Source organism: Sciurus vulgaris, assembly GCF_902686455.1.
Source record: "Sciurus vulgaris genome assembly, chromosome: 16".
Taxonomy (NCBI): Eukaryota; Metazoa; Chordata; class Mammalia; order Rodentia; family Sciuridae; genus Sciurus; species Sciurus vulgaris.
The window spans coordinates 31,176,622-31,188,512 of NC_136477.1; the positions used below are offsets into that span (position 1 = coordinate 31,176,622).

The window sequence follows — 11,891 nt, forward strand, 5'->3', positions numbered from 1 at the left end:
CTGCCAACTTTTTAGACAAACTTAACTCACTGATAATTTGGGATCCCCAAATAAAGTTGAACCTAAATCTTATACAGATGCCATTCTAAACACAAATAAAACGAATAGTGGAGATCCCCAACCTCCATTCACTATGATTAAATTTCAGAAAGCTGACAACAGATTTTTTCATGTAAGGAAACAGGAAGCTTTCTTTCTGAAGAAACTGATCACCACAAAAGAAATGGCATAATGCGGATATGTGGAGCTCCCAAAATAAAAGCAAAGCAAAAAACAGCAGGGTTCCCATGTGATCATCATAAAGTTCAACATTTTCAAGACTCTTCTAACCAATTTCTAGTAAAAATCATTTTATAAAGGACGAAGTACCACATGTGATTTTTTAAGTAATCATTCTCATTAATATTGCCCACATAAATGTTCATCTTAAAACATTTAATCCAGTATCTACAAGCCAGTATATCATTGGAGCTGCATATGGAACTGTGTACGAGGGCTTATTAAGCTAGCTTCTACTCTTCAGCAATTAGTTTCAAACCTATTTTTCAAAGTTCATTAGTTTAAAAGTTCATTAAGCTAAAAACTATAAATGTCCAATTTACACAATTATCAAAAATAATCAGGGGCTGGAGTTGTGACTCAGTGGTAGAATGCTTGCCTAGCACATGTGAGGCAGTGGGTTCAATTTTCAGCACCACATAAAAATAAACAAGTAAAGGTTTAAAAAAAAAAAAAAAAGCAGTTTAAAAAAAATCATAAAATGAGACATTCTGCTTGATTTGAATAAGTATATCACAACTGTTTGATTAAAAATTACCTCTAATTTTACAGTGTATACACCCAAGGAATTTTTGTACACACCTCCATTAAAAACTTTAGTAGCCTGAGTAAGTTTATTAGCTTACACTAACCCCATAAAAAAAAAAAACTGCAAAAAAATAATAATAACCTAATAGTTGCACTAGGAGAGGATCATACAAAGGTTGACTAAAGAAACAGTTTCAAGGAAACTATCTCTGCAATAGCTCCACCACCTAAAAACAGTTCCTACATACAGGCCTGGTTGAAAAACAAAGGAACTGGGCAAGGTGGTACATGTAATCCCAGCAGTTTGGGAGACTGAGGCAGGAGGATCGCAAGTCCAAAGACAGCCTCAGCAACTCAGCAGGCCCTAGGCAACTTAGCAAGACCCTGTCTCAAAAAATAAAAAGGGGCTGGGGATGTGGCTCAGTGGTAGAGCACTTGCCTAGCATGTGTGAGGCACTGGGATCGATTCTCAGCACTGTATATAAATAAATAAAGGCTCATCCACAACTAAAAATAAAAAATAAAAATAAATCACTCTGAATTATTTTTAAAAAATAAATAAATAAAATTTTAAAAAAATAAAAAGGGCTAGGGATATGGCTCAGTGGTTAAGTGCCACTGGATTCAATACCTGGTACCAAAAAAATAAAAATGAACAAATGTTTTTTTAAAGTTCCCAGCAGTATCCTATCTGAAGCATTATCAATATCCTCCCTTATCATTCTTAAAACCATGTGCCAAATGCCCCTGAAGCTCTTTCACTACTGGAACCAAACCTAACCAGATTTTTAATCATAGATTCATTATACCACAATATGCTTTATTAATAATACTAATTGAAAATCCTCACTGAATGCTACTTATCTCTACATAAAAACAGCCTTGAAGATTTATTAAAATAGGTTAATTCTAAAAAATGGCCAAGTATCCCTAGGTTACTTAGAAACTGTTTACATTGCTGTAAGCAGTTGTGCACACCTGTAATCCCAACAACCAGAAAGGATGAGGTAGGAAGATGGCAAGTTACAGACCATCCTCACCAACTTAGGGAGGCCCTAAGCAACTTAACAAGACCCCATCTCAAAATAAAATATGAAAAAAAGGGCTGGAGATGTGGCTGAATGGTAAAGCACCCCTGGGTTCAATTTCCAGTACCAAAAAAAAAAAAAAAAGTGTTTATGCTAAGTATCAGACTAATGATCCTTTGAGTTCAACAGTCTTGGCAGCAAGTAGTCATAATCTGAGCAATATATTCAATATATTTCTCCTTCAGGGAATCAACCATTTCTCTGTCCAAACTTCTTGCTTTGATCCATAAGGGGTTAAACCAGCTGGGAGACCCAAACAAAAGTCATTAAATTAGCCTATTTCCCACCATCAAAAAGGGTACACACCAAACAAATTAGAGACCTCCAAGACTTTCAACAGAGCTAAGGATAAAGTTTACTGAGTGTTATGGATTACTACAAGTACCTTAAGAGCTGCGAGTAGCCATCTCTATAAAGACATGAACAAACCTCACCTAAGAAGACAGCATCCTGGAGACAGATGATCTCCAGTGATGTCTAAACGTAATGAATACCTTTAGATATTTCAATTACCAGAGTATTTTCTTAGCTTAGGCTGGTTAAAACTGATTTCTGCTATCCTACTACTTGCGCCCTAATACACCTCTACTTTCCTATGAAATGAGAATATATTACACCGACGAAAGGAGGTCATAAAGTGCCACAAAAATTTTGTCATAGTTAACGTAAACTGCCAAAAAAAAAAAAAAGAACCCTCATTAAATACGGAATGAGGTCAAAATGCATTTGCTAAAATAACAAACTTACTCCATTACTGTGCATACCTGTTTGTAAACAGATTTTTAAAACGTACTTTGAATGTTCCATTGTGTCACTCGTTTTACTTCAAATAACTGTAGCTCCTAACTTCTAGAATTATTTATCTGTCGTTTAATAATTTTGAATTTAAAATTACCTATGTCAAGGGAACCACGTAATGAGTAATAAAAAGACACTTGGTCCAAGTGTCCCAATTCCTCCACTTTCCTCAAGCAACTACTATTATGAAACCTAAATGTGAACAAAAAGTCATGAGACAGTGACAAGAACACCGGGGAAGAAGGAAGTCTTCAGTCTGAGACCTCAAAAAAGTGAAAACTAGTTGAGTTAAGGCAACAAGAGAAATCAGTACGTGGCAGATTGTTCCTCCCAGGTATCCAGCCCCGCCAACCAAAGGGCTGGGGCGGGCGGACAGGGTTACCGCTGGGCTGCCGGGCCGGTGCTGCTCACCAGGAAAGAATGCAGACCACACCTACGCTCCTGCCCAAGCCGGGGCGGGGCGGCTCGGCCTGGGCCACCGACTCGGAGAGTGAGGAAGGAAGGGAGGCAGCTAGGCTCGAAACCTGACTTACCACCGCCCCCGCCCCCGCGCCCGCGCCCACCTCAGGAGCGTTTCCAGCGCGCCCTCGTGCTTGTCCAGCGGGCGGCCGAGGGCGGCTCGGCGCAGCTTGCTCAGCTCCTCCGCGGCGCGGCAGTACTGGGCCTGCTCCTCCCCGCCGCTCGGATATGTCTGCTGGATGAACTTCACCAGCGGCTTGGCCAGGTCCACCTCCGAGGTCTTTTTCAGCTGCACCGAGATGAACGTCGCCATAATGAGCACCCCGGCCGCCGTTCGGGCCAAAAAGACGGCGGGACAGTGACGAGGGCCGAGGCGCGCCGGGCACCGGGCGGCGGACGAGCGGACCGACGGGCTGACGGACGTTCGGTCGGCCGGCGCTTCGGCTCTGTCCACTTCCGGGAGCTCCGGCGCAGGCGCACTCGGAGGGGCGCGCGCGCCGCACGCGGTCACGTGAAGATGTCGCAGCGGCGTTGCTCACCTGGTCCCGTCGGCGCGGTGAGATCCTGGCTTTCTTGATTTGTGGAATTCTCCCCTTTCTCTTTTCCCCGGGGTGGACTGGACACTTTCACGTAAGAATAACTACTGCTCCACTGGAACAGCTTCCCGGTGAAGTACTCCTGTTAGACCTCCAGCTACGAGGTCAATTACCTGCCCAAGACCTTGCAGCCTCCGGGTTATTTTGGCCAATGATAGTTCATTCAGCTATTGTTGACGGTCTGCTGTGTACATATTCCGGGTGTACAGTGAATCTGGGTAGATAAGTTCTCTGCCTTTTTGCAGTCCTGACTAGGTAAGGACTCTGAGGGTAAGGTAAAAAAGAATCATGAAGATAAAAATGGGGTGCGGTTGGGGGAGCTTGGAATTTAGGATATGACGTCCCGTAGAAGAACCAGGTTTAAACAAGATAATTTAAAAGGCTTTCTCTAAAAAGGTGAACTTAAAAAGACACTTGCAAAAAATAAATAAATAAATAAAATTAAAAATAAAAGACACTTGCAGAGTTTCCCACCCTAATTTGTAGTTTGAAAGAATTCCACTGCTTTTCTTCTGCACACCCTCCCCCACTGTAATAGTGTAGCCCAGTGGTTCTCAGACAAGTGATTTTGCACTCCAGGGGACATTTAGCAATATCTGGAGATATTTTTAGTTGTCACTACTTGAACAAGGAGGGGATGCAACTAGCAGGTAGAGGCCAAAGATGCTACTAAACATCCTAAGATGCACAGGATGTCCCCACAACAAAACTTCTCTGACCTAAAATATCAATTCCAAGGATGAGAGTCTCTTGAAAAGCATACTGCTCAGAACAGTCTCCATTTTTTGAGAAATATACTGCTGGGGTTACAGTCTGATCCATTTGGAAACAGTAAATTGTTCCAAAGAATGAATGAAGGCTTACTTTGAGAAGTAAGAAGCAAGCATTGTTGCAGAGATATTACTGCCTAAGAATAGGGGAGAGAAATTAACAATGAGAGAGAGAAATTAGGAATGGGGTAGACCAATGAGGATTGACCTTGAGAACTTCTCCATTAAAGTAAAGTCTCTGTAATTTTCTTTGTTGGCCAATCCTCATTAAAGTAAAAGACTAAGACAGCAAAGAATGTGAATGACCCCATACTCATACCTCTGCTGATCCTATGGGAAGAAGCTACATCCTAGGAACTCTGTCCAGAGGTTCCAAGTTGTGACCAGCAGCTCTGTGATTAGAGAAACACACCAGTGAGGAGCAAGTTTGGGATTTAATGTAAGTTGCTGTGTATGGTAGATGTTACAGTCCTACCTCCCATGTACCTTCACCCATTCACTCTTCCCTGATCTTCACCTTGTTATCCTCAACTTTCTTTGTTTTGTGTCTTAAGGCTGAAGATAGAAGGATGTGGCTCCGACCTTAGATCATTAGTGTAATCCCATCCTCAAGTCCAAGTAGTTAAAAAAAAAAAAATGACACAATATTGACTATTGAGCTATAAAAAGAGGTTTGCCAGAGGTATCAGACGACACCTCTTTACTGTTTTGAGAGAATTTTTGAAAGTCATCTCTCTTTCCCTAGTTGTGGATGAAGAAACATCTCTGTATGTCAGGGTTCTTGTACACAATAGAAATGAACTGTGGATAGTCTTAAGCAGGAAAAAGGTTTTAGTAAAGCCCATCAGGGAGTTCAGAGAATCAAGCCTTACAACCACACAGCTGAATATACCATATTACAGACTGCTTCAGAGAAAACATCTCTGCTGCCCCATGGAGCATAAACACCACACTGCCTGAGGATGCTGGGCCCTGAGGGCTTCCATCTGAACCTCCGCAACTACTGCTTCTGGAGATTGTACTTCCATCCTGGCTAGGAGGGTTTCTGCATGGCTTTTGCATCTTCTGTCACTAGAATCCACAGAGCTGCAATAGAGTCTAAGAAACGGAATTTCTGAATTCCATATTGAAGGAAGTAAGGACTCCATCTGATGAGATGGAGAATTGCATAAAGGGAGGTTTTCAAAGACTTTAGACTTGCTGCCATGAAGAGTACATGTATCAAAAAAAAAAAAAAAAAAAATGTGCACGTGTCCACTCTACACTGGGAGTTGTGGTCAGCCATCTTGTAGTATTGACAGAGAATTAGCCTAAAGATGAAACTGACATACCGGAACTCAGAAAGGACAGTGGGAAGAAACTGGGTGCTTGTAATACTGCTTTTAACTGGTTAATTTGGGAGGAGGGGGATGTTGCTGGGAGTTAAACCCAGGGACACTGCCACTGAGCAACATCCCCAGCCCTTTTTGTTTTTAAGACACGATTCTGGGCTGGGGTTATAGGTCAGTGGTAGATCGCTTGCCTATCATGTGAGGCACTGGGTTCAATTCTCAGCACCACATATAAATAAATAAAAGATCCACCAACAGCTAAAAAATACATTTAAAAAAATAGGGGCGCTGGGGATGTAGCTCAGTTGTTAGAGTGTTTGCCTTGCAAGCACACCGACCTGGGTTCAGTCCCTAGCACCACAAAAAAAAAAAAAAGATAGGGTCTTACTAAGTTTCTTAGAGCCTCACTAAGCTGCTGAGGCTAGCCTCAAACTTGTGATTCTCCTGCCTCAGTCTCCCAAGCTACTGGGATTACAGTCGTGCACCACCACTCCTGGCTTGCCCTTTTTATTTTTGAGACAGGGACTCCCTAAGTTGCTGAGACTGACCACTGGGATTAAGGTGTGCACCACTATGCCCAACTTAATTATAACCGGTTTCAAGAAAGATGGAAAGCTGCTCTAGTCCACACACACCCCAGTCTCTGTACCTCTTCCCCAAAAGGTGTCACCATTGAAACACAGAATATTGACTGTATCAAGACCTTTGAAAGGGACTCACCGCTGACCTCTCCAGTTAGCACTCTTGCCTGTCTACTGACTCGTTGCTCCCCGCTTTGCTCCCTAGCAGCTGCAGAGATCCTACTGCCAGTGGAATGACAGACAGACGTCCACTCTGTGCTCTTCAGAGTAGACACCAGAAGCAGGAACTGTGTGCACTTGGCAAGCTCTTGCTGACTGGGAGTGGTCTCAACTCTTAGATTTTAATCAGTTCTGGTTTAGCAAATAGCGTCTTCCCATCACTGGCTACTGACACACAGATTTTAGCAGCCATTGAAGCCCCAGTCAATGAAAGAAGCTGCCGTCCACAACTCTGGGAGACATGTTGAACTCCAAACATACATATTTAACAACTGGTCTGAAAGTTGTCTGCACAGCGAGAGACGCTCTCATCCCCATCAAAGGAATCTTCCCCTAAGTACCCAGCAGGACCAGATCAAAGTGTACAAATGTGGCTCCTCTTCTCTCCTTTAGAGCATTTCAGAAATGCAACCTATTAAATGAGTCTCACTCTTTACACAAATTATCTTCCTTCAAAAAATAAAAAATAAAAAAAGGTGAGGGTATGGCAGCAACTGTTAAAAACTAACAACAGAAAAAAGAAAAAGGGCAGAGGGATATGCCAAGATACTAAGGGGGATTAAAATTATATTTTTGCCTTCTGTTCTATGTGCCAGGGTCTTTTAAGCATGTGTAGCATTTATAATATTTAAAAAACTTTAAATGATGTATATGATGAATACTTTTCATTGCCTTAGAATATGCTTTTGAAGATGTTGACCCATAGCCATACACAAGATTGATTTTCTCTATTCTTTAATAAAAATAGCATGTGAGAAATCCTCACTTTGTCTTAGGAAGCTGTGTCATCATACCTGATGGTCTACACAATTCCACCAAGAAAAGGCGAATGACCAGAAAATAGTTTTAAGGAGAAATCAAAAGGGACATTATGGAATGATAGAACATGTTTACAAATAGATTTTCTTTGTGCTAATACAACATCCCTCTCTCTCCAGATCTTCATTTCTATGCAAGCCAGAAGCAGGAATGCATGATATAGACAAAAGGGAACCAATTTTTTTTTTAAATAAAAGATGATTGTTGGGGCGAAGACCTTTAACAAGATGGAGCTGTTGAAACTCTAGTGCTGTAAAATCTATGGTTCTAAAGTTTAGTAACACAAAGGTCTCTTCTTCCTAAGACACACCTGTGATACTGAAAAAAACTTGGTAGGAGCTGAGCTAGAAACCTGTCCCTCCCGCCAATGATATTAGACACAGGTAAGCAGTCCAGGCTCTCCTCTCCTTCATGGTGAATTTCTTCTCCACAAGCCCTGGTGTTTTTTGCTGCCATCTCCAGTCATGGCCATTTCAGTCCCCCTGAACATTGACCTTCCTAAAGGAGTAGTTGGATCTCAGTAAGTTTCTTTCCAGAAGGCTCCTTCATCTTTGGGAAAAAAAAATCATTTTCTCTCAGCAAGCTTCAAACTCTTAAATTCTTTGTAACAAAGGACTTGATGAAAAGAGCTACATTGTCAACTCCCTTCCATTTGTCCTTTCCTAATTAAAAGAAATCCCTCAATGTATCTTCCAGAATAAAAGTGATCTGGGATGCTGCTGACATTTGTAAATGGTAGTTTCTCTGCTGATAAAAATTTGAAGTTCTACCTTACTGAATTCTACCTTGTTTATGATATAGAAAAATGATATTTTACCACACATGCTTTTTTTTTTTTTTGTACTGGGGATTTAACCCAGGGATGCTTTACCATTGAGCCACGACCCAAGCCCAAGTCCTATTTTTCTTTTCTTATTCAAACTTGGAATTCTACCTGCAGTTATACTAGCTGTATGATTCTGGGCTATTTACTCAATGTCCCCAAACCTCATTTTCAGCATCTATGTGTCATGTACAAGGAATCATAATAAAAGTGATTCTAGCCTTCCCATCAATACTTGAAGAAGAAAATGCTGGGTATTGTGGCCTGCAATCCAGCTACTTGGGACTTGAGCTTCTGGTAATAGTGGAACTGGATAATTCAGACCAAAACAACCACCAAAGACAAATTAAACAAATTAGATAGTAGAGTGAAATAGACATTATTACCTCATGTAATGTATGACGCATGACCAATGTGATACTGCAATATGTATAATCAGAAATGAGAGATTATACTCTGTATGATCTATCAAATGCATAAATACATTGTTATGTATAACTAATTAGAACAAATAAAATTTAAAAATTTAAAAAATAAAAAACATTTGTACCTTAACATAAAAAAACAGAATATTAAATAAAACTAAAAAATTATAAGTCAAGAATGCAAGAGAGGACATGAGTCTAGAAAGCATATTATTCAGGTCACTTTTGTCCTGGTCATTTGCTAATCTGAAAGAGTGGCAAAGAGGCTGAACTTTTGAGATATTCCCAGAACTGGAAGACTAAAAGTTGGAATTCAGAGCCTAGTGAAGGTGGTAAAGCATCTTCTGCTTTAGCCTAGCATCTTAAAGGGCTGCACCCTGAAGTAAAAATGAACTGAAAGTAAACCAGCCTTCACACAGATGGCCACAGGTTTAGACTTACTTGGTGGGCCCAAAATCTCAAACACTGAAGTTGAATTAAAATGATCCTAGATTGCTAGTGATCCCAGGAGCCTGGCAGATGCAAATACAACTCTTCTCTGGAGGGAGATAATAACATCCTAAAGTTTATTTATACAGCTAATTTTCAAAATACATTGTCTGACAATCAAGTGTAGCTAGTCACATGAGATGTCAAGATAACATGAACAAGAACCAATAGAAATAACTGACATTATACACAGTCCTGAAGGCCCCAGAGATTGGAATTTTCAAAAGCAAATATTTAAACAACTGTATTTACCATGTTAAAAAGAGACAAAAAACTTACTGCTGAAAACTATAAAAAATGTCATAGCTGCTGGTTGCAGTGGCACACTTCTGTAATCTCAGTGACTCAGGAAACTGGGGCAGAAGGATCACAAGTTCAAGGTCAGCCAGGGAATTTAGTATGACTCTGTCTCAAGATAAAAAGGATTAAGGTGTAAGTCAGTGGTAGAGCACCCAAGTCCAATCCCCAGTACCATACACACACACAAAAACATTTTTTAAAATATTTACTTGAGTTGTGTTTGGACACAATGCCTTTATTTTATTTATTTTTATGTGGTGCTGAGGATCGAACCCAGTGCTTCACTTGTGCTCGGCAAGCACTCTACCACTGAGCCACAACCCCAGCCAAAAAAACAACATATTTTAAACCAGATAGAATTCGACAACAATACTATAGATCAAATTTAGGATCAGTGAATGTGTTTCCCAGCATATAGCAAACTGGAAGATATGTTGAAAACGTAATCATAAAACATTACAACACTTCTGGGAATTATATTTTTATATATAATAATATAAACTATTGATTTGAACAACTATTGTAATATAATCATACTGAGAAGATCAAGGATAGTAGGAAAGGAATTGGCATTGCAAGAGAGAAATTCTCATCTGCCATAATATGAAGTTGATAGACAATATCTAGAAGTAATATATGCATATTATTTACATATGTAAGTACAAGAAAAGACAGCTAAGAGTAATCAAAGTTGCTTCAAGAGAGGAGTGAAAAAGGAATAAGGAAGGGAAATGCTGTATTTTATAACTTTCAGTACTACCTGATTTTTTTAAAATGTGTATGTATTACTTTGATAAAATTTAAATTTAAAATAAATATAAGTCATAGGGCTGGATGAGATTACAAGGTAGGCAGAGAAAAGAAGAACTAATATCTGAGCCCAGGATGACTCCAATCTTTCAGGGTCAGGTGAATGAAGAGGAGAATAGGAGAGGGAGCAGCCAGAATCACAGGTGGAAAACAAGAGAATCATGTCCTAGAAGCTAAGAGGTGACAAAACTTCCAAAAGAAGTGAATGACCAACCATATCAAATACTGTTAGTGAGAATGAAATTCAATCATTAAAATTGATATCATTAGCACTGGGGCTGTAGCTCAGTGGCAGAGCACTTGCCTAGCACGTGTGAGGCACTTGGTTTGATACTTAGCACCACATAAAAATAAATAAATAAAATTAAGACATGCTGTTCATCTGCAACTACAATTTTTTTTTAAATTGGTATCATCAAGGATAACCTTCAAGAGCAATTTTAGTGGAATGAAAGTCTGATTCAGGGTACAAGTGATTATGTCAGCCCGAAAAGTAAGGATGATTAGAATAGCAACTCTCTGGTTAAAGAAGGAGAATGGTATTCCCATGTCAAGAGAGGGTTTTGGACTGAGGAGAGGAGAGCAGAACACTGGGCTAGAAACTGATAAGGCAGAGTGGCAATGTACCAGGTTGAGGGCTTTGCACTAAAGCTGGACCCAGAGGAGATGAAACAGAAGATATGCAAGGATGTTATCTCCTCCTTATGGAACTTCCTCATCTATGTGTCCCTGCAGCAAGTTACTCCATTTATCTTAAAGAAATTGGATAGCATATGAAGATTGGATATCATGTGTACATATCCAATATGAAGAACCTAGTTAGGGTTTTTCCTCCTATCTGCAAATGAATGGGTCCAGAATGGTGTAAAAGACTCTTTGATTGAACTTGTTTAGAACAAGTTGAGCTATAGTAACTGACCTTCATAGCTAAAACATACAACTATTTGGAAAGGATGAAAGGGCATCTTATAATTATTGTGTGCCCTTATGCTTGTGATACTTGACCTCTGTGAATGTTACTATCATTGTAAATAGCATCAAACTTCCATTTATTTATTATAAGGGTATTGTGTCTGAAATGGCCATCATTTCTGTTTACATTTTTACTTCTTTCCAGAGTGTGTTTGTGAAGAGCCCCTTACAATTAAATCTTATGAAGTCAGCACCCAACCACAATTACATTTGATCACAGGATAATTAGTCTGTATTTTTATTAAACATACCAATTAAGAAAAAAGGAGAGAGACTGGGATTGTGGCTCAGTGGTAGAATGTTTGCCTAGCATGTGTAAGACAGTGGGTTCAATTCTCAGCACCACATACAAAATAAATAAATAAAGATTCATCAACAACTAATAAAAATAATTTGAAAACAGGATTTTTGCCTTGGTAAGTGTGAACTTTTGTTTATGGCTTCATATGAAAACATTTGAATGTCAATGGGAAAGACCTATTACTGTTGTTATGCTATAGACCAGATACATGATTTATATCCATATATTCATAAAATATGAATATATGGACTGTTGAGTCAGTCAGCATCTATCAACTTCAGTAGCAATAAAGAATAGTTGCTA

At 39.7% G+C, this 11,891-nt stretch overlaps 2 protein-coding genes and 1 long non-coding RNA gene across 4 annotated transcripts in view; 2 read left to right on the forward strand and 1 right to left on the reverse strand.

Annotated features, from left to right (window-relative positions):
* The window catches only part of PDCD6IP (programmed cell death 6 interacting protein), a 69,376-nt gene extending 65,769 nt beyond the window's left edge, over positions 1–3,607 (reverse strand). For both annotated transcript variants that reach the window (XM_079114236.1, XM_079114235.1), the window contains exon 1: positions 3,257–3,607. In XM_079114236.1, coding sequence (XP_078970362.1) covers positions 3,257–3,465 — 209 coding nt within the window. In that variant the 5' untranslated portion in view covers positions 3,466–3,607. The remainder of the gene's footprint in view (positions 1–3,256) is intronic.
* A 333-nt stretch (positions 3,608–3,940) lies between these two features.
* LOC306645976 lies at positions 3,941–6,336 on the forward strand. Its single transcript, XR_013759782.1, has 2 exons — positions 3,941–4,957; positions 5,073–6,336. It is a non-coding gene; the product is annotated as an uncharacterized lncRNA (long non-coding RNA).
* A 2,040-nt stretch (positions 6,337–8,376) lies between these two features.
* LOC306645990 (mitochondrial import receptor subunit TOM5 homolog) lies at positions 8,377–11,656 on the forward strand. The gene has a single exon (XM_079114257.1). It carries the CDS (start codon positions 10,937–10,939, stop codon positions 11,090–11,092), a length of 156 nt encoding a protein of 51 aa, XP_078970383.1. The 5' UTR covers positions 8,377–10,936; the 3' UTR covers positions 11,093–11,656.
* Positions 11,657–11,891: the final 235 nt, after the last annotated feature.